At 40.2% G+C, this 24,061-nt stretch overlaps 1 protein-coding gene across 1 annotated transcript in view; it reads left to right on the top strand.

Moving 5' to 3' along the window:
* Positions 1 to 13,084: 13,084 nt before the first annotated feature.
* Positions 13,085 to 24,061, top strand: part of NUCB2 (nucleobindin 2) — a 43,696-nt gene continuing 32,719 nt past the window's right edge. Inside the window, exon 1 of the mRNA XM_070933574.1 lies at positions 13,085 to 13,266. Within this exon, the coding sequence (XP_070789675.1) occupies positions 13,249 to 13,266 (18 nt within the window). The 5' untranslated portion in view covers positions 13,085 to 13,248. The remainder of the gene's footprint in view (positions 13,267 to 24,061) is intronic.

Below are 24,061 nucleotides of genomic sequence, written 5' to 3'. Positions count from 1 at the left end.
CTGTCTTGGATTTTAGTGGGGGTTTCTTTTTGGATTAGGTTGGTGATCTTATTTCTTTGGAATCCATTGGATGTGAGTACGTTAGTGAGGGTGTGTAGTTCGGTTTTTAGGTGTTGTTCGTCAGCTAAGCGTTTTGTTCTGGAAATGAGTGTCTTGGCTACAGAGTTGATCTGGGCAGGGTGGTGGTGTGAGAGTGCGTGCAGATAGCGGTTTGTGTGTGTTTTCTTCTGGTATATAGTGTGTCCTAGGGAGCCATTGGATTTTCTGTAGACTAAGACATCCAGGAAGGGAAGTTGGTTGTTCACTTCTGTTTCCATGGTGAACTGTATTTTGGGGTGTAGGCTGTTGAGGTGTGTGAGGAAGTTGTCCAGTTTTTCTTTCCCATGTGGCCAGATTATGAAGGTGTCGTCCACATATCTGAGCCAGAGTTTGGGTTTGTGATCGGATTTTTCTAGAGCTTGGGTTTCAAAGTATTCCATATAGAGGTTGGCAATGACAGGTGAGAGGGGTGATCCCATGGGTGCTCCTTCTGTTTGTTTGTATTTCTGTCCATTATAGATGAAGTATGTGTTGGATAGGCAGTGGTTGGTCAGATCTAAGATGTGCTTGGGGGGGTTATATTTGTTTTGGATAACTGTCAAGGCTTCTTTGATTGGTACTTGGGTGAAGAGGGATATGACATCAAAGCTCACGAGTAGGTCACTGGGCTGTAAGTTTTGTTGCTTTATGATGTCTATGAACTGGAATGAGTTTTTTACGTATGAGGTGATGGATTCTGCATAGGGCTGTAGTTGTTTGGCGAGAAATTTGGCTAGGTTTTGTAGAGGTGAGCCTATGGAGCTGACTATGGGTCTAAGTGGGGTTCCTTCTTTGTGTATCTTGGGGAGACCATAAAGCTTAGGGCATCTGGATGATTTCTCTCTGGGTATGATTCTTTGCTGAATCTCTTCGCTGATGGGGGAGGCTTTTATTTTGGATCTGGTGGTTTTTTCCAGGTAGGTGGTGGGGTCTGTGTTTAGGGGTTTGTATATGGAGTCTTGGAGTAGGTTGGTTAATTTGGTTTGGTAGTCAGATGTGTTCATAACCACCGTGGCATTGCCCTTGTCTGCTGGTAGGATTATTATGCTGGTGTCTTCTTTCAGGTTAAGTAGTGCTGTCTGTTCCTCTTTGGGTAAGTTACTTTTGGGTGGCTTGCTGGTGCAGAGGATATTGGTGATTTCGAGTCTGATTCTGTTTGCATCGTCGGGGTTGATTTTGGTCAGGCTGGTTTCAACTCCGCATATAATGGTTTCAGTGGGGATGCTTTTAGGAGTGACTGCAAAGTTGAATCCTTTGGAAAGGACATTGGTTTCGGCTTTGGTGAGGATCCTATCTGAGATGTTATGCACTGTTTGTTTCATGTGTGGCTGTGAGGGTGGAGGGGATTGTTTCTGGCGTTCTTGTAGTCTTCGGAGTTTGTTGGTGTGTGTGTCTGTCTTGAGGGTGGTCTGTGTTTCGGCTCTCCAGACGGTAAGTTGTTTGGATTTGTCCCAAAGTGCGGGGTGGATCTTGTTGCTGAGTTTGAGGTGAAGTGTGAGGAGATCTTTGTTGATTCGGTCTAGGAGGAATCTTTTTCTGTGGAGTTCATTTCTGATTAGGGCTAGTTCTGTTCTTTTCAGAATGCGTTTGGTGGCTGCAGAGTTGAAGTGGAATTTCAGTTGGAAGCCTGTGGGGATTAAATTTTGATCTCGGCAGTTGCGTAGGAATGCAAGGTCACATAAAATGGAAGCTCTTTGGACTTCGAGTTTTTCATAGGTCCTGGTTAGATGGTGGATTTCCTCCCCGTAGAGGTGGGATATTTGTTTTCTCAGGTTTTCGCGGGTCTTTGTATGTAGCTCTTTGGTTATTCGGGTCTTCTCCCACGTAAAATTGGAAGTGTCTTGGCGACGTTTCGACGAAGTCTCATTCGTCATCTTCAGGCTGGTGTTCTCGGCTTCGTGCTTCCAGGAGCAATGTGAGATCGCAGCTGTCTCTTCCTTTTAACTGCTAGTGGAGGTGTGAGCTGATTGGGTGGGAACTTGGCTGTGTTCTGATTGGGTGGAGGTGTGTTCTGATTGGTTAGGGGCTTGGCTGTGCTCTGATTGGCTGGGGTTGTGTTCTGTTTGGGTGGGGGCTTGGTTGTGCTCAGCTTAGTCTGAGTTGCAGGGGGATTTGAGCTGGTGAGCTGCGTTGTTGTTGTTTGGCTTCGTGTTTGTGGCCGTGCGAGCTCTTCATGGTGCACAAACCGAAAAATATCCACCATCCTAAGGAACCCCAAAGACAAAATTGAGTTAGAAAATCAAGGAGTATATGAAATCCCATGCACCGCCTGCCCCACCACATACATCGGACAAACCAACAGACGAATAAGTGCACGCATAGAAGAACACAAGAACTCAGTCAGAAAAGAGGAACCAACTTCTTCCCTGGTCCAACACCTTAAAGCCACAGGACATGATATTGACTTTAAAAAGACCAGAACTATCGCCAAAACTGAACACTTTAACAACAGAATAATCAGAGAAGCCATTGAGATAGAAAAACGCCCACACAGCATGAACAAACGAGACGATACCTCCCGCCTACCAGCCATTTGGAAACCCGCCCTTATTGACAAACGAGTCCCTAACACGACGAATGACACCAGACCCACACTCACGAGTGCCACACCTGATGTCACCACCACACATCCACGCAGAAAGCAGACTCAAACCCACACTGATAATGAGCCACGACCAAGGACCAGAAGCCAGACCGCAGCTGCATCATTAGCCACTTTAAACCCCTCCAATCCATACATGAAGCAGACTGACACCCACCATGAAGAGCTCGCACGGCCACAAACACGAAGCCAAACAACAACAACGCAGCTCACCAGCTCAAATCCCCCTGCAACTCAGACTAAGCTGAGCACAACCAAGCCCCCACCCAAACAGAACACAACCCCAGCCAATCAGAGCACAGCCAAGCCCCTAACCAATCAGAACACACCTCCACCCAATCAGAACACAGCCAAGTTCCCACCCAATCAGCTCACACCTCCACTAGCAGTTAAAAGGAAGAGACAGCTGCGATCTCACATTGCTCCTGGAAGCACGAAGCCGAGAACACCAGCCTGAAGATGACGAATGAGACTTCGTCGAAACGTCGCCAAGACACTTCCAATTTTACGTGGGAGAAGACCCGAATAACCAAAGAGCTACATACAAAGACCCGCGAAAACCTGAGAAAACAAATATCCCACCTCTACGGGGAGGAAATCCACCATCTAACCAGGACCTATGAAAAACTCGAAGTCCAAAGAGCTTCCATTTTATGTGACCTTGCATTCCTACGCAACTGCCGAGATCAAAATTTAATCCCCACAGGCTTCCAACTGAAATTCCACTTCAACTCTGCAGCCACCAAACGCATTCTGAAAAGAACAGAACTAGCCCTAATCAGAAATGAACTCCACAGAAAAAGATTCCTCCTAGACCGAATCAACAAAGATCTCCTCACACTTCACCTCAAACTCAGCAACAAGATCCACCCCGCACTTTGGGACAAATCCAAACAACTTACCGTCTGGAGAGCCGAAACACAGACCACCCTCAAGACAGACACACACACCAACAAACTCCGAAGACTACAAGAACGCCAGAAACAATCCCCTCCACCCTCACAGCCACACATGAAACAAACAGTGCATAACATCTCAGATAGGATCCTCACCAAAGCCGAAACCAATGTCCTTTCCAAAGGATTCAACTTTGCAGTCACTCCCAAAAGCATCCCCACTGAAACCATTATATGCGGAGTTGAAACCAGCCTGACCAAAATCAACCCCGACGATGCAAACAGAATCAGACTCGAAATCACCAATATCCTCTGCACCAGCAAGCCACCCAAAAGTAACTTACCCAAAGAGGAACAGACAGCACTACTTAACCTGAAAGAAGACACCAGCATAATAATCCTACCAGCAGACAAGGGCAATGCCACGGTGGTTATGAACACATCTGACTACCAAACCAAATTAACCAACCTACTCCAAGACTCCATATACAAACCCCTAAACACAGACCCCACCACCTACCTGGAAAAAACCACCAGATCCAAAATAAAAGCCTCCCCCATCAGCGAAGAGATTCAGCAAAGAATCATACCCAGAGAGAAATCATCCAGATGCCCTAAGCTTTATGGTCTCCCCAAGATACACAAAGAAGGAACCCCACTTAGACTCATAGTCAGCTCCATAGGCTCACCTCTACAAAACCTAGCCAAATTTCTCGCCAAACAACTACAGCCCTATGCAGAATCCATCACCTCATACGTAAAAAACTCATTCCAGTTCATAGACATCATAAAGCAACAAAACTTACAGCCCAGTGACCTACTCGTGAGCTTTGATGTCATATCCCTCTTCACCCAAGTACCAATCAAAGAAGCCTTGACAGTTATCCAAAACAAATATAACCCCCCCAAGCACATCTTAGATCTGACCAACCACTGCCTATCCAACACATACTTCATCTATAATGGACAGAAATACAAACAAACAGAAGGAGCACCCATGGGATCACCCCTCTCACCTGTCATTGCCAACCTCTATATGGAATACTTTGAAACCCAAGCTCTAGAAAAATCCGATCACAAACCCAAACTCTGGCTCAGATATGTGGACGACACCTTCATAATCTGGCCACATGGGAAAGAAAAACTGGACAACTTCCTCACACACCTCAACAGCCTACACCCCAAAATACAGTTCACCATGGAAACAGAAGTGAACAACCAACTTCCCTTCCTGGATGTCTTAGTCTACAGAAAATCCAATGGCTCCCTAGGACACACTATATACCAGAAGAAAACACACACAAACCGCTATCTGCACGCACTCTCACACCACCACCCTGCCCAGATCAACTCTGTAGCCAAGACACTCATTTCCAGAACAAAACGCTTAGCTGACGAACAACACCTAAAAACCGAACTACACACCCTCACTAACGTACTCACATCCAATGGATTCCAAAGAAATAAGATCACCAACCTAATCCAAAAAGAAACCCCCACTAAAATCCAAGACAGAGAACAAGAAAACGGCAAAGCCCTCCTCCCATACATAAAAGGCACCACAGACAGAATAAGCAAAATCCTCCACAAACATAACATCAAGACAGCATTCTGCACAAACCGAAAAATATCCACCATCCTAAGGAACCCCAAAGACAAAATTGAGTTAGAAAATCAAGGAGTATATGAAATCCCATGCACCGCCTGCCCCACCACATACATCGGACAAACCAACAGACGAATAAGTGCACGCATAGAAGAACACAAGAACTCAGTCAGAAAAGAGGAACCAACTTCTTCCCTGGTCCAACACCTTAAAGCCACAGGACATGATATTGACTTTAAAAAGACCAGAACTATCGCCAAAACTGAACACTTTAACAACAGAATAATCAGAGAAGCCATTGAGATAGAAAAACGCCCACACAGCATGAACAAACGAGACGATACCTCCCGCCTACCAGCCATTTGGAAACCCGCCCTTATTGACAAACGAGTCCCTAACACGACGAATGACACCAGACCCACACTCACGAGTGCCACACCTGATGTCACCACCACACATCCACGCAGAAAGCAGACTCAAACCCACACTGATAATGAGCCACGACCAAGGACCAGAAGCCAGACCGCAGCTGCATCATTAGCCACTTTAAACCCCTCCAATCCATACATGAAGCAGACTGACACCCACCATGAAGAGCTCGCACGGCCACAAACACGAAGCCAAACAACAACAACGCAGCTCACCAGCTCAAATCCCCCTGCAACTCAGACTAAGCTGAGCACAACCAAGCCCCCACCCAAACAGAACACAACCCCAGCCAATCAGAGCACAGCCAAGCCCCTAACCAATCAGAACACACCTCCACCCAATCAGAACACAGCCAAGTTCCCACCCAATCAGCTCACACCTCCACTAGCAGTTAAAAGGAAGAGACAGCTGCGATCTCACATTGCTCCTGGAAGCACGAAGCCGAGAACACCAGCCTGAAGATGACGAATGAGACTTCGTCGAAACGTCGCCAAGACACTTCCAATTTTACGTGGGAGAAGACCCGAATAACCAAAGAGCTACATATATATATATATATATATATAAACACATGAAACTAATATACATTTTTTACTATCACATTAGATATTTGAGCAATATTGATCTGCCAATTCTTAAGCATGCTAATCATTACAGATACCACATGTAGCTATTTTCAAATAACTCCTAAATGTATTGGGAAATGAATTGGTAATCAGTGTATAATTTTCTAACTAGTTAAGATATGTCATTAGGACCAGAGGTGGGTTGCCCCCGGTTCGCACCGGTTTTATAGAACCGGTAGTAAAACCGATGGGACGCTCCACCCACCGACCCCGATGTCATCAGAACGCTTCTGCGCATGCGCAGAAGAGCGCACGCGCACACAGCCCTGTGACAAACCGGTAGTAAAGGTAAGTAGAACCCATTCCTGATTAGGACATGTATAACTGTTCCTATTTTGGGATGTATATGTATTCAATATTTAAATATTTATTTTCCCTATGAAAATATTTTCATACTCATTGATTCCTGTAGAAATGACGCAAGAATCCATGGAATTGAAGCCACCTTTCTTTCTTTGACATTTATCATTGCTATAAAATCTTTTGTGTTCTAAAGTTTATTGTCACATTTGAGAGCTATAGGAAGTTGCTCTGAGATGAAGTCCTCTTACATTAAGGTGACCAGATTTTAACATTGGTAAAGAGGGACATTGTGGGCGTGGCTTATTTTGTGGGCGTGGCTAGCTGGTCATGTGACTGGGTGGGCGTGGCTAGCTGGTCATGTGACCGGGTGGCCATGGCTATGTCTATAGGGTAAGGTGAACAGATTTTAACATTGGTAAGAAGGACACCATTGTGGGCGTGGCTTATTGTGTGGGCATGGCTTGGAGGCCATGTGACTGGGTGGGCGTGGCTACCTGGTCATGTGACCGGGTGGCCATGGCTATGTGTATAGGGACTACTCAGAGGGCTGAAAAGTCATTTCTGACAGGTCCTCACACTTTTGACTGGTCCTCACACTTATGACCATCCTCACATTTATGCCCGTGCAGCATTCTTAACAACCATGTCACTCATTTCACAACTGCTTCTCTTCAACATGGTGACAAGATAGGGCAAAAATGTAAAATGTGAGGACAGTTGTAAGTTCGAGGACTGGTCAAAAGTGTGAGGACCAGTCAAAAATAACTTTTTCAGCCCTCTGAGTAGTCCATATGCACAAAAGGACTAACCAGAGAGCTGAAAAAAGTCATTTCTGACAGGTCCTCGCACTTTTGACTGGTCCTCACACTTATGACCATCCTCACATTTATGCCCATGCAGCATTCTTAACAACCATGTCACTCATTTCACAACTGCTTCTCTTCAACATGGTGACAAGATAGGGCAAAAATGTAAAATGTGAGGACAGTTGTAAGTTCGAGGACTGGTCAAAAGTGTGAGGACCAGTCAAAAATAACTTTTTCAGCCCTCTGAGTAGTCCATATGCACAAAAGGACTAACCAGAGAGCTGAAAAAAGTCATTTCTGACAGGTCCTCGCACTTTTGACTGGTCCTCACACTTATGACCATCCTTACATTTATGCCCATGCAGCATTCTTAACAACCATGTCACTCATTTCACAACTGCTTCTCTTCACCATGATGACAAGATAGGGCAAAAATGTAAAATGTGAGGACAGTCATAAGTTCGAGGACTGGTCAAAAGTGTGAGGACCAGTCAAAAATAACTTTTTCAGCCCTCTGAGTAGTCCATATGCATTAAAGGATTACAGCAATAGAGAGGGATGAAGGAATGGAAATTAGAGTAGGAGTGAGGGTAAGAGAGGGAGGAAGAGAGGAGGAGAAGGAGAAAGAAAGAGGAAGTAGGGAGGAGAAAAAGAGGGTGGGGGGAAGAGAAAGTAAGAAGGAAAGAAAAGAGAGAGGTGATAGGTTTGAGGAGAAAGATTGCTGTACAATAAAAAAGATGAAAGGGAAGAAAGCCAACCCCAAGCAAATATAAAGATATTAAGATAAAGAATGAATTGTTAAACTTTAAAGAATAAAAGAGAACAAATATGAATAAATAGCAATAATTAGAAACACACATACAAACATACAATGTATTTTCTTTGAACAGAATATTTGGCTGGTTCACAAATTTAAACAGCGTTTAGTCATTTCAATTAAATTTACAATTTCTATATTTCCTTTTTGCCATATTTATTCCTCATCTATTTTTTAAAAAAACCAATATTACCCTTCATCCTCATCTCTAATCTTAATCAAATTCAATTTTTCCCTTCTATTCTATATTATACCCCTTCCCATTGTCATCTATTTTTATATCCATCCTCACATTGTTTAATTATGTAATTATGTAATACAGTTGTTTAATACAAATTCAACATTTTAATATAAATCAATTAGTTATAAAACTATCTTTTTTGTATATTAATCAATATGAACATGAATATTCCAATTATTTCCATGCAATCCAATTTCTTACAAATCAATTAATTATATTTACCAATAATAATAAACCAAATAATTTCTCCCATATATTCCTCCGAACCACAACTTAACCATTTCTGCTTTCAACACAATATACAATTAATAGTATCTCAATTATTACAATTCCCTAGTTAAATACAGCTTTTTTTCCTTTGTGTTTTAAAATCTTGAACTCTCCTCCTAAATTTCCCATTGTTTGCAGTTTTTCACCTACCTTTTTTGGGGAGGAAAAATAAAAATAAATCTCTCTCTGCCTCATTTTGTCACGCTGCACCAAAGACCCTGGTTTCGGTTTCGTTTCTGAAGCTTAGCTAGGGGAAAAAAAAACTGCTTTACACTGATTGCCTGTAGGGCGGCCCTTTGAAGCCCCGGGCAAGAGTTTAAACAGTTTTTTTTTCTTCTAGCCATCAGCTGGGGCTCAAGAAAAATCGGGACTTTTTTGAAACGCCGCGGGACGCGGGACAAATTGCTCAAAAGCGGGACTGTCCCGCCAAAAGCGGGACGTCTGGTCACCTTATCTTACATGTATTTATTCCAGAAAACCTTTGTCTAAATTGAGCCTTTTTCTATAATTAACTATAACAATGCACAGATTTTGTTTTCCGAAAATTCCATCTCTAACAACCTGGCTGAGCTGACAAGGTGAAAGGTGAAGGTCTCAGACTTACTATTTTGGGAACTCTGGGGGTCACCAGACCTTTGTCTGCCCCTTTTCCTTGCTTCAGTTACTTTTTAAAAGTAAACCAATGACAGAAATGTTACCACTGATATTTTTCCTATGATTATTAAGGAAATACGGTGTCTGAACACTTTCTAAAATAAGCCTAATTTTCAGGAACAAACAGCAGATTTCTTAGCAACAGATATGTAGTACAGTTTTGCCAAATTTGATTTCCTTCTTTGAGAAAGGGAAAATACCTGGCATAGGTTCCGAATTCTTTACTCTCACTGGAAAATCAATCATGATTTCCTGTAACTGGCTACAAAACAACTGGAAAGACTATTTTACAAAGATTATTGACAATAGGTTTTTCCATTCCTTGTAATAATAATACCGGGAGAAATTAGTATTAAGGTGTTGGAAGGAAAATCCATCTGGTTCAGTTCCAAGCTGGGAAAAAGACGCTGGAAACAACATGGAGGTTGATTGGAAAGAAAGTTTATTGATGAACAGAACCACACACAAAGACAGCATGCAGTTTTGAGTCAGCTGAACAGTTAGCTAGATGAGGGCCAGGATTTTTATACAGGTCCTGAAATGCTGCTGGGGAGGGGGGGGGAGTTGTGCAATGAAGGGGTTTATGTTCTGAAAGGGTATTGGGCAATTCCTATTGTGGCTAATGGCTTTTGTCCTGTGCTGGATCGTGGGTGAAGGGCTGCTGTACTAATCCTATCATTCTGCTTTTGTTAGCTGTCAAACGTTGCTGCAAGGAGTTTTGAAATATCCTGTCTTGAATGGGCTTCTGTTGGCAATATTTGCTTTGCTTATGAATGGAGCCATCTAGATAGTTGGCTTCCTCTTTCAATAAGCTCTTTATCTCCTTAAGTGCTGGCATCTGCTGTCGGCTAAGAAAGACTGGGTTCTGCTTTCTGCCTCTAAAAAAATGTTTCTCCATTTTTCCTTTAGGGAAATATAATATTCTGTCTTTTTTAATATTTCCCAAAATATTTCATTCTTTGTGGGGGACTTCCCACAAAGGTCACATATAATATAGGATAATATTTATTGCAGAATAATATTAAGGATCTTAATATATGTATATTGTTTTTTCAAAGATGTGGTAGCCCAGAGTGGTAAGAAATTGTTGACACGAGCTTATAACCATGCATTTCATTTTCCTCTGACCTCACAATTTATAATTCCTTCAACCATGCTGTTGTACGAGAAAAAGAGTTCAGGCAGGAAATTCTTGATTCCACCCAGATATAATTAATAGTATTACCATTTAATGAATAAATCATATAGTGAATGTTTTCACATACAACTTAAAATCAAACAAGCCAATCACATTTTGTGTAAATCTAACCTGTATGCTTAAGTAATCATTCAGTATATTATATAAATCTCAAACTGGATTAATTCCTTATATGGAACCTTTGCAAAGGAGAATCCAAACTTATCTTTATAAGGTTCTTGCATAACTTTCTCTCAAAAGGCAAAGTAGTTCCTTTTTTTACAGTGACTAAAGTACAGGCTAAAATGATTAAGTAGTAGTCATGAAAAAGAATGTTTTCCCAGCAACATAGTATTTTTTGCAATAATTTCATTATTGAAATTATTATTTCAAATTATTCAGAATTGTTGTGGAATGATGAGGACCAAGCAACATTCCTGGGTCAGCCAGAGACAGTTTTATTGCGCAAGGTTCAGAGCCAGTTTTGTACATGAAGCTTTGAACAAGGGAAGAACCCTGATACAACTGGTTTTATACATTTCTAAGACAAAGGATTCAGTGAGATCATACATTTTCCATATATGGTTAACATGAGATCATATATCCGATTTTCCCTATATGGTTACATACATTGGATAATGTGTTCATCTAATTACTTAAACCATTAATCTTAGTTTATAAAATTATCTTAGCCACACAACTTTTCTTAAGTGCTCGGAGTTGCTAATGGGAGAGTTACTACTGTCCTTGGGCAAATTTATTGGATTAAGTAACTCTCTGTAACATATAGGTCTTTGTGTCATTCACAGTGAGGTCACTCAGATGTTTTCCATATGGCGGTCCTTTCGTGACATCTAGGTCTCAGAAGATATATTACCATTTAATGGGGTTTAACTGTTTGTTAATATAATTTCCAACAAGCACTTTCCTCTCTTATAATAAAGTGAATAGAGGGGTTCTCTCAGAGTTCATGTATCTAAGCACGTCTTCCCCTTATAATAATGTGAATAGAGAGGGTCCTCCAGAGCCCATATATCTGACTCTGTATGATTCCTTTCTTTTATTCACATTATTTCTTTTATCTACATTAGAATCAACCCAACACTCGAATACATTTATGAAAGATATTGTGTAGAAGAAAATAGTTATATTAATGTTACTTCTTCAGTTGTCTATGAAGAGCCAGGAAGTTGACAATTTATAATTTTTTTTTCCAGTTCCACAAATGTTACATGTTATTTTTATTATTGTAAATTATGCTTAGTGTATAATTCTGTCTATAGGAATTTCAGTATCTCCCTTCGAGATAAGAGACAAGAGCTCAAAAGGGTGGCAATTGTGTGGGATGGGTGGGGCTAAGAATCTGATTGACAATGAACCCTCCAACCCTCTGCAGGACTTCAATATCTGCAGAGAAATTTAGAACTAACTAAATTCCTCCTGAAGGCTCAACAGAAAAAAATAAACCTCTCCACACTCTCTCTCGATACCACAAAACAAAGGTTAATTGGCTAGGCCATCCTCAACATCCAACCCTTATAAAATAAGACTAAATGCATAAGTTTTTATTATAGTTGGTTACAGTCAGCCAGATGTTCACACTGGATTTGGCACCTTTGTCCACCTAACAAGTCGTTACCAAGAACCTAAAATAGTCAACAAGTTGTTTGATGGTATTTGTAGCAAAAACAACAGACCCTTGTCACAACTTTATCAAATATAATGTACTTGGATCCATGCACATTTGCTTCGGTCCACTTGGTGCTTCCAGCTCCCCAGCAACTTTACTGGGAATTGAAATCCCACAATTTACAAGCCAACTAGAAAAGCGGATTTTCAGCACGACGTATAATCAATGTGTTGGCTACTACCGTCGTTTCGCTGATGCATAATAAGTATAAAAAGATTCTGCGGAATCCCATGAAGCTGATTTGCTGCAGGATTAGCATATCTGAGGCGCAAAAATCCCAGATTTCTACATCACGTTTCCCTCTTCCGTTCAGCGATCAACCGGATTTCTGCAGTCCAGACAATGATTAGCCCTGATATCTTCTTTCCAGTGCTATAGATTGGAGCGTTAATGATGTTGTTTCTATGGTGTATTCCAGATGCTGGTTACTGCATTCGACAGCAGGCTGCCCCATCCTCCCACCAATCCCTCCCCTCAAATAAAACAAGCAAAGGGAAATTCATCGACAGATTATCAAAGGAAAAGGACCCTCGGTGGGTTTCCCTTTTAGGCTTCTCCCATTGGCTCCTTTGCATTCCGTAGCTCCTCCTCCGGCTCCCGTTCTCAAAGCAGCGCGTCAATCAGGTTTTGAAAAAAAAAAAAAAAAAAAAAGCGCCGCCCGCTCTTATTAGCGCCACGTACTTTCCCTCGGTGCAACGCACCTTCGTCGCTTAATTTCTGGTCGCGCAACCGAAACTGGTTGTCTCGAGGTAGCCCAATCGTAGGCCTACGCGAGTCCCAGAAAGGGGAGCGCCTCCGCCAATCCGTGCGCGTCAAGAGGCGGTACCTGTCACCATGGGAACGGGGACTAGGTTTGTCTAGAGAGCAGCTTCGGGGGTGGGGGTGTATCGGCAAAGAGAAGGAGGGAGGGGAAGGAAGGGAAGGAGGGAGAAAGGAAGAGGGGAGTGCACGAAGCAAACCCCCAACGCCGGGATATCTTGCTGTTCCGGCTCGAGGGTTCCCGTCGAGAGAAAGCAACCTGCTCAGGATCACCTGGTCTCCACCTCTAGAGCTATGGAGCAGAGGAAGCAGGTAAGGTTTTTCTCTTAATGCCGGAGCAGCGAGGGCAGCCGGAGCTGAGCAATGGGTGATCAGCTTGGGTTACCCCAAGTTTCTTCCTTACCCAACAGTGCTCAGGGTTTTGTTTCACAATTGCATGCATTGTCAAAGGGGGTTATAGAAAGGTGGCCAGGCTGGCTCTCCCTGGAGTGTGCATTTCTCCGCGGGAAGTTGGAAAACTTGACAAGCACCGCAACGCAAGAGAAGGTTGCAGTGTGGGTGAAGCAGAACCGGTCCAAAGGGTTAGCATCTCGGCTTTCTGCCTTTAGCATATGGATTCAGGGTTCCCCATTGGATGACAGCAGGAATGGCAGGAAGTAAAGTTTCTTGAATGCCCTCCGTTCCTTTGGGATGAAAGCATTCCGGTTTTACAAAGAGGGGGTAATGATTTAAAGTCAGCCAAAGGTCCAAACTGAAATGGCAGAGGTTTGCACAATGCTGCCTTGAGTGGGGGCAAAAGCAAAAGCACTTAAAAGCACAATGTGGGATCACTCATTAAAGTAGACGTAGGGGAGCTAAAATGTGGAAGTTACCTTGTCGTGGTTACGCTTCACCATCCCGTATTCTAGACTCTAGTTTTCCAAAGTTTAGGAAACCTGTTGTTAAAAGACAGTTTTAAACTGGAATTAATGGGGTTGTGGGAAATGGCATTTAAGCACAGTCTGATGAGTAATAATGTAAGCTTCTAGCATTACAGTACTGTATCATTATTGGATGATGAAATGTTTGTCATATCAGCTTGTAGTATGATCCCATACAAATGATATGTTTATATCATTTATCATTATTTTAGGCATGGTCATTTATATTCAGAAAACTCCTATGATATTCTAAGAAAATGAACCATTACTACTAAACTGACATTTCTCTAATTATGGTCCTGTAATGTGTAACAATTTATAAAAATGCAGTAATTTATATACACTGGGTTAATTGTTGTTATAAGTTAAGATGCATGTTTTAAAATGCATGTAGGTAAAAATGTTACTTACTTAACATTTTGTAAGTGCTGCCCCTCTGAAGATTGAGAAGGAGCCAAGAATAGCTTTTTTGTAGTAAACTAGCAAATGATTTATCGGCTTTGTTTGGTTATTAAGATGTATATGAAATGCAGAACAGTTTAGGATAAAGTATAGTGATTTGTATTAAGCAGGTTATTAGATCTATTTGCATTTGAAATATATTGGTTAGAAGCAAGTTAACTTCTATAGGTTGGTTCATAATAGTAATGATGCCCAATTGAAATAAAGTCCACATTTGATAGTTTAGCAATATTTTAATAGAAAGTTGAAAATTATTATTGAAAGTACACCTGAGAAGGAATTTATTTTTTTCCCTTGTGCATGGAATTTTTCATCCTCCTTTGTTTGATGATTCATGCTTTCATGCTAGCCTTTCCCCCAGCATATTGGGCTTATTTAAAATAAGATATAAAAAAAAGATATTAAAAAACCTTAACATATGTTATTGGAAGCATTCAAAACATCTGCTGCAGGAATCTGAACATTCTTTTCTTGATGATGTGACAAGCCATTAAAATGCTGTTATTAAGAAGTTAAACTGGGAACTATCTACCTGCAATTTAAGAACATTATTATGTGCCCTGCCATGTGGGAGTATTGGCATGAGGTAATTAACAGAGTTATATCTTTGTAACTTCATTTGCATTCTATCTTTATCTTTCCCAATTTTTTTAGATTGCAGCCTCCTTGCGTACCTTTTACAAATTATCTGTGGAGTTCTGTTATAATCGTATACAATTGCGGGTGCTATATAAATAAACCATATAATTTTATTTATTTTTTATTTCATCAAGCATGTATTTTATGACATACAAGTGTAAACATAATTATAAATACATGAAAAGGATACAAATAAAAGAAAACATTAGGACAGGGACGGTAGGCATGCTGGTGCGCTTATGCACGCCCCTTAAATATAATGCAAGATATTAAATTAGAACTGAAATCAGCCCTCAACAAGCTCACTGGCTAATTTAGGACCAATTGCTCTTTTAAAGTATTTCTTGAAAATATAACTGCACCATTTCATTTCAACAACTTAGAAGTAAGTTGAGAACTGTTTTTAAGATAAGTTAGTTTAAGAATAATACTGCTTGAAGAAATGGCCATTTATATATGTATGGTTTTTATATTATTAATATTCAAAATAATGTCAAATGACTGTTAAGCTTGAGGTAATACATATAACCACAGACCACACTTTGTCTGTTTAGTGTTGAAACTAACGGTTTTACCAAGGTTTTGTATACTATGAGAGTTGCAACATTTTCTTAGGTGGGTGTTTTTAAAGCAGAAGGAAGAAGCATTAGGTGAAATACATTGCATTACCAAAAATATCAGTAATTCTTCACCACTAATTATTATTTCCCTTTTGTCTTTATAATTGTTATATTTAATAGTAGATTTACTTTTTCTGTATTTTTATTATTATAAGCCATTCTGGCATTTTAGTGGAAAGACTAAATATAAAACTAAATATGATGATTCTGTTGAGGCTGAACAAGAAGCAATGTTTTCAGTTTACTGTTGAGACTAAACACAATGGGAATAAGGAAGGATTGTTAACTCTCTCTTTTTTTAGGCATCTGTTAATCCACGTGGCAGAAGGTATCCAGTTCTTTATCTTCCAGGTCTTCCAAAGGGCCCATCTCACTTAGTGAATATGGTTGAGGGATGAGTTGTAGTTCAATAACATCTGGAGGGCGACATGTTTTCTAATGCTGGGACAGAAGATCCATTGGATTCCTCTCCATTCTTTTATTTCTTAAGAACATCTCTATTTTGCAAGCAAATTAGCAGAACCTGTTAGTGCTTTGAACTAAAACGGGTAAAGATGCTTTAGACCAGTATTTCTCAACCTCAGCAACTTTCAAGATGTGAGAACTTCTGGCTGGGAAGTTCTAGGCACACAGGTAGGATACATCAGCAGCTCCTTCAATCAAATATATGTTTTCAAAGGCTTTCAGTGAAGCTTTGGAAGGCAGCTGCATGGTGCATATTGAGAGGAGATACATGAGCACTCAGAAAGGTCTGGAGTCCCCTTTACCCTTTATATCCAAAGTGCTGCACAGCCTTACTGTAGCTACTGTACCACATGTACTAAAATATCCATAATTTCTTCCATGAAGTAGGAAAAAATGAGTGCATGTGATTTATAGCGTATATCAATCAATTTTCAAATATCTGCTATTCCTACATTTTAATATTGAAAATTGGTGCTTGTCTTATCATGAGCCAGCAATATAAACACTAATTTGAGATTGCTAATTTGAGATATAAAAGTGGCATAGATTTAATGACTTGAGTTTAGAATTGGGGGCAAAAAATCTTCAGCAAGAAGAATTTCAGAAAAATTGAATAGCCTCCAACTATTCCAGATAGGATAAAGCAACTTGGAGAACAGCTATAAACTCTAAAAAAGAAGACTGCTGGACATTAGATGCCATCTAAACAATTCCTTCTTGATAAGTCGGATTAAAAGAACAGAGTTGGAATGGGTCCATTTAGACAATCGAAGCCAATCCCCTGCTTAGTCAAGGAATCCAAATTAAATATCCCCCACAGATAGTTGTTGCCGTCTGCTTGAACTATCCAACCAAGGGGAGCAGTGTAATTGATTTGCGTACTTGTAATTGATTTAATCATTGAACTGCTCCTGTGTAGAAAGTTTTTCTAATATTCAATTGGAATCTGTTTTCCGATCAGTATCATTATTCTGTGCCTTGCACTCTACAGTAGAATGGTCTCCTATTCTCCTTCAGTTTTCTCTTCAGAAAGTTAAACATTCCTAGTTCCTTCAGTGCATTTTCATAGGGTTGAAACCTGATTATCATAGTTCTGATTATTGCTGTTCCAGTTTTGTTATAATGCTTGAAATGGGGATTGATCATGCAAAGTAAATTGAAACTGTCATATTCTGTAATTTGGAATCTACACTTACGTTGATGCAATCTAAGACTGTAGTGAGCAATAACCAGTTGTTGGATGTGGCATTTGCATTTGTCAGCTGGTTAACACATTTGGTGTGGTAAGAACGTTTGGTCTTGTTAAGGGGAAATGGTGCTGAACCTCTGAAGAACTTCAAAAGCGGCTGTTTCTTGCCAAAATAATTCTTTTCAAATCCTTTGAACTGCTCTAGAGACTGTGTCTCTTGTGGGGTTTGTTTTCTGGGTCTGTTATCAATGTCTCTTTTAGCAAGTATAAGCTTACTTTAAAGGGCTGTAAAAAAAAAGTGTTACCCCCCCCCCCTTTTTTTTTTTAAATTTGATTTATATGCCGCCCTTCTCCGGAGACTCAGGGTGGCTTACAATGCGTTAAGCAATAGCCTTCATACTTTTGTATATTTATACAAAGTCAGCTTATTGCCCCCACAAACTGGGTCCTCAATTTACCTACCTTAGAAAGGATGGAAGGCTGAGTCAACCTTGAGCCTTGGAGAGATTCGAACCAGCAGTAATTGCAGGCAGCTGTGTTAATAACAGGGTGCTTAGACCACTGTGCTATCAAGGCTCATTTAACTGGTCTTAATTGGAACTGAAGGTGAAAAGCAGTGTTACATTGTTCTCTCTTCTGGGATTATTTAGAAAAAATATTCCTAGTGCTATTTGGTGATGTTTTTATTCTTTTATTTTCATTTTGTTTTGTGAGCGTTTTATTTTAAGAATTTTTGATTTACATCACTTTGTGTTTTTTTTCTGTTGAGTCTGAACAGATATCATTGGTATTGTGATTGGCTATAGATGCTATATTTGATGATGCCCATTATGTATTTTCCTAGTATTGGATAAGGTACATGAAAGTTAGCGAAGTCCTGATAGAACATTGCCAAGGCATATGGAGAATATTAATGAAAAATGCCGCTAATATATCCCCAAGAAGCCACTTTTAAGGATAAGAGATAAGCAAGAGTTGAGTTAGCTAAAAGATATTGACACGTTGTATTGTGCAGCTATGGGAGTGACCATAGTGCCAACTGTGTGAGTCACATGGCATTTGGGCAGTCCTAGAATCAAATCAGATAAAGAGAAGTAATTGTTAATGCATACAAACACGATGATCAGAAATGTTCTAACGCCAGCAAAGATGCTACTTTTAAAGATTTCAATTCAACTTTATTGGACAACTTAGCATAAAATGAGTTAACATCTGTGATAATTAGAATTATTTTTTATAGAGATAATGAATGGAAAGTATTTTTCCCCCACAAAATCTGGTAACCTGGAATTTTGAGATGGGATTCATAAAACCATATAACCCTGTGCCAATAATATCAGATTCAAAAACACTGGGGTATCCAGAGTTGCCTGAATGTACTGGGTGGTAAATAAGTTAAATTTCTGAGGTTTATTATGCAGATCAGATCATAAACGTCAAGCTTTTTCATCAGCTTTCATGTTTTGAAATTCTTTAATTGGATATGATACAATGATAGCTGGTTGAACCTGTTCAAGATCATGAGATCTCAGCTTCTTCAATTATGGCTGTTGTTTCTGACCTAATGTTTTAACCATCTGAAAGATTCTATACACAGAGTTGAAACAATGTTTGTGTATGTCAATGTGTTGAGATGCACTAGGAAACTAGAATTGGTTCATTGATATGCAGTTCATTCCTATTGTGGTGGAAGTATTCCTTCAGTCTTAAGTGGAATACAGGTGGTCCTCGATATACAACCATTCATTTAGTGACCATTCAAAGTTACAATGACACTGAAAAAGTGACTTATGGCCATTTTTCATATTTGCAACCATTGTAACATACCCATGGTCACATGGGGTCACAACCTTCTGACAAGCAAAGTCAGTAGGGAAGCCAGATTCACTTAACAACTGTGTTACTAACCTAACAGCGGCAGCGATTCACTTAACAACTGTGGCAAGAAAGGTTGTAAAATGGAGCAAAAACTCACTTAACAACTTTCTTAGCAAAGAAATTTTAGGCTCAGTTGTGATCATACCTGATCATATTGTCTCGTGTGTGTGAACTATTGCCACTGAACATAAAAAAGGATATTGATCAATTATTATTTATAAATCTTTTTTCAGTTAATACGTTCCTTTTTTAAAGTGGTTATCAATACATTTTGGATGAGGACATTATAATAGTGGCTTGTTCTGTAGCAACTGTCCAAGTTGTGGATAGGATAATATAAAACTTTTCTAAATTCAAAAGCTAACTATTTTATTTTATTCCAGGATTTTTTTCAACTTCTTAGTCTAGCCCATGTTTACAGGAACCTTCTAAATACTATATAGACCACCTTGGTTAGATTTTTTTTTTAAAAAAATAAATCATACAAGATATGTATTTGCTGCCAATTGTGTGGGCTTCCCAGATTTTGTTGCTATTAGTTGCAAAGTCGTGTACGACCCATCGCGACCCCATGGACAATGTTCCTCCAGGCCTTCCTGTCCTCTACCATCCTCTGTAGTCCATTTAAGCTCACGCCAACTGCTTCAGTGACTCCATCCAGCCACCTTGTTCTCTGTCGTCCCGTTCTTCTTCTGCCCTCAATCATTCCCAGCATTAGGCTCTTCTCCAGTGAGTCTTTCCTTCTCATTAAGTGACCAAAGTATTTCAGTTTCACCTTCTCAGGTTTAGTGGATCTTAAATGGTCCTCCATTACCTTGTTGAGAGTCAAACTTAATGGGTTGGCAAGAGGAAAAAAAGGGACCAAACAAAATAAGCAACATTGTGGGAGAGATGAGGATGGAGCCAAATTCATGCTTTTAGTTTAAATGATGAATTATAGATTTTTAGTAATCAAAGTTTCCTTGATAATTTTGTATATTACTTTGCCTTTCAATGGGCTTCTCAGTCTAGAAACAGATCCAGTCCTTCAGTGATTTCCCAAACAGAGAGTCTCTTTGATGTAGTAGTGGTTAAGGTGCTGGACTAGACTATGTGAGCTGGCTGGGTGATTCTGACCAGTCACTTACTCTCAGCCCAGCCCACCTCACAGGGTTGTTGGGGGAAAAATAGGAGGCAGGGGCATTAGATATGTATTCTGCCTTGAGCTGACCAAAGATTTAATCAAATAAATGTATAAATGTTCCCCTTTTAACTGCATAACTTGATGTAGTAGTCTTTCTCAGCAATTACTTTTTAATAATGTTTAATTTTTTTCACTTAAAACACACTTAAAACTTGCATTTCAGTTATTTTGGTCAATACTAAGATATAAACTGGCTGTGTTTTAGCAAGTGATTATAGTGATATATGTTCTGTACCTCTAATAATTGCATAACTATGGCTGAGAAAAGCTGCATCTGCAAACCTTTGTACCTTTAAGTTTTCAGGTGTACTTTTTCTCAACCTTGGCTGCCAAACTCTATTAAACAAAAATTCCATCTTCATCACAATTGCCAAAAATATAGCCACTTTGTCCTTCCCCGGAAGCCAGTAATTCTGTTCATTTTGCCAAGAAAAAATATAGATCAGTCATTTCACTTAAAAAAAAAAGGAATGCATTGATTAAATGTCATTGACTATGGCAGAAGAAATTGTGTTAGGTACATGTAATTCATTCTCCAATCAGGAAATGAATCCTGTTCAATGTATATTAGGTCTGTCTGCTTCATCCAGTTTTTGTTTTAGGTCTGAGACTACAGCCCTAAGCACTTTTTCAGATAGTCTGCTCCATTGCATTCTGCAGGGCTTAACTTGGGAGAGATCATGCTTAAGATTTCCATTGTGTGCCAGAACAATATGTCTGATCATTCCGTGGTTGCAAATATCAATGTCGTAGTTGGCCCCAATATAATTGGCAGAATTTTCTTAAAAAGAGAATGTATTACTCTTCATTGAATCGATTGTATTCTCAATTATCCCATTTCACAGTTTTTTGTGTAGATCAATGAATATACAGTATGTCATTGCTAAATAAAAGGCTTTTTGATTCTTTTAAAATGACCTTGATTTATTTTAGGCTGGTTTGGAGCCAGAAAGATTCCAGAGAACGATCCCTTGTATAAATGACTTTTGATGTCTGAGAGAAATGTGGGAGTACTCTGCAGATCATGATAAGCTAGCTGCTAGCATGTACAGGAAGTCCTTAGGTTATGATGGCAAATTGGGATTGGGATTTCCATTGCTAAGCAATGTGATTGTAAAGCATGATGTCACATGACCGCATTGCTTAGACATGACAATCCCGGCAATCCCCATTTCTGTGGTTCAGCTAAGACCTCCTCAGAGTTCCTGCCGGTTTTCAACAAAGTCTGTGAGGAAGCCGACAGTCAATTCCTAGGTGGCTCACAAGCAGGCTGGTGGGTAGATGAGTGGTTGCTGCCAGGGTGACAAGGTGCATGGCATGGCTGGCATGGCGTGAGTACAGCTGGGTTGGGGGTGGCTGCTGATGAGTAGGGGAATGTGCATGAGTGGCCAGTGGGGCACAGCATGGTGGGGCCAGGGGGTGTCTGCTGCCAGATGTGCAAGAGTGTGAGAGCGGTGATTGTAGTGCATATAAGTACAGCTGGGTTGGGAATAACTTCTATCAAGTGCATGAAAGTATACTCATGGCCACTGAGATGTGGCACAATGTGGTGAAGCCAACGGTGACTGCTGCTATGTGTACAAAAGTGCACCACGATGCATGGGAGAGCATGCCATGGTGCCTTAGCCAGGCTCCTTTAGGGAAAAAGCTGCTGGAGTGTGTGTGACTTACTGTGAAGCATGTTGTAACCCTTTCTGTCACCTTTCCCATGGACTTTGCTTGAGGGAAGCCAACAGGGAAGGTTGCAAATGCAATCAGGTAAATGTGATAAATGTAACTACTGCAACCATCATAATTGCGATCCGGGTGCCAAGTGCCCAGATTGTAATCACGTAACCTCGAGGGTGCTAGAAGGACTGGAACTTTGAGGACTGATTATATATATATATATCAGCAAAATATATATATATATATATGTATGTAGGTCTTTGGTTATTCGGGTTTTCTCCTGCGTAAAATTGGAGGTGTCTTGGCAATGTTTCGACGAAGTCTCATTCGTCATCTTCAGGCTGGTGTTTTCGGCTTCATGCTTCTAGGAGCAATCAGCACGAAGCCGAAAACACCAGCCTGAAGATGATGAATGAGGCTTCGTCGAAACGTTGCCAAGACACCTCCAATTTTACGTGGGAGAAAACCCGAATAACCAAAGAGCTACATACAAACACCCGCGAAAACCTTTATTTATTTATTTATTTATTTATTTATTTATTTATTTATTTATTTATTTATTTATTTATTCTTTTAATTCATAGGTTCAAATGTATAATACTTTTGTAGTCAGGGTTTTTTTCCTATGTAGATCAAGTTGTTAAATGGCCATAATGGGGTGATATCTCAAATCACCACTTTCAGGCTTGTCAGACATTTTGTGTTGTTTGTTCTGAAGGACAGCTATAGCAATAGCATTTAGACTTATATACCGCTTCACAGTGCTTTACAGCCCTCTCTAAGCGGTTTACAGAGTCAGCATATTACCCCCAATATTACCTTCTCATTTTATGCACCTCAGAAGGATGGAAGGGTTAGGGTTAAACCTTGAGTCTGGTGAGATTTGAACTGCCAAATTGCAGTCAGTCGGCAGTCAGCAGAAGTAGCCTGCAGTACTGCACTCTAACCACTGCACCAGCATGGCTCAGTAGTTGGGATTGTGCATCTCTTCACTTAGTCCTCAATTAGATGAGACTGCTGTAGTTAGGCAAACAGCCAAATATGTATGCTGGGGCTCTGGCTTTTACTGCCCACAAGAAGTGAGATAACAAACTCTTTATAAACAGTTAACCATAGTTTTGTGTTCTGCTTCCCTCAGAACAGAGAAAGTCTATATTGTATGTGTGCCCAGAAGATTGAATAAGCAAGCTATGGATTTTAATAATTTGTTCTGTCCCACCAATGACATAGCCTTATATCAAAATACAGCTAGAAAGTATGCTTCTGGCTTACTTTTCTTTGCCTGATTTAATCTTGAACACCATTTCATGTGATGCCTTTCTGGATATCCTTCCTGGGATGAGAATTGGAAGGAATGGGCTTCAGTGATGCTATTCGTATTTGGCAGGTGGGCTGTAGAAGATGGTGATAGATTTCTCTGGCACATATTCTGCAGCTGTTTCAGTGTGCTGTGTGTTAAAATAAAGATGAGTTGAACCTCTGCATGAAAGAAGTAACAAGAGGATAAAGAACAATAGTTTGAAATCGAGTTTAAATGATAAGAGTTGGTTAATGCATAGTACATTTTAAATTGTTCTCTTTGGGGATTCTTTCTGTCCCCCTAAAAGATAAAGTGTGCCGTTCAAGAAATGTTTCTTGAACAAGTCTTGTCAGCATGGTTAGTAACTCAGCTTAGTCTGATGTGTCCAATCAAGCCCATTCTTGTTTATAGAGAACATAACCAAAGATACTATGCTCTGGCCACCTCTTGATTTGCCTGCCTTCAAAGAGCTTTTTAAAAAGTTCCTAGTGCATAATTTTCACGTTCTTACATAACTTTGTGGCTTATCATCCATTTCCAAGATTGAGCTGAACTGCCAGTATTTATCTTTAAAAGTGCTACATGCTTTGAAACCAAGCTGTCAGAAAACACTCTACATGTGCATTACGACTGTCATTGGAAATAATGTTTACATCTGTCATGAGATATTGCAGCTGCAATGATCCGGTTATACAGTCTTTAAGGAAAGTTTGACTAGTGCCTACCTTTTCTTCTTTTGCTGTGCCAAAGCCAAAGACGCACCTCTTCTTTTTAAACATTTCC

Source organism: Pituophis catenifer, unplaced genomic scaffold (genome assembly GCF_029215685.1).
Source record: "Pituophis catenifer annectens isolate HBS135680 unplaced genomic scaffold, rPitCat1.0.hap2 SCAF_1, whole genome shotgun sequence".
In the NCBI taxonomy this organism is placed as follows: domain Eukaryota; kingdom Metazoa; phylum Chordata; class Lepidosauria; order Squamata; family Colubridae; genus Pituophis; species Pituophis catenifer.
This window is presented reverse-complemented; position numbering and strand designations above follow the sequence as displayed.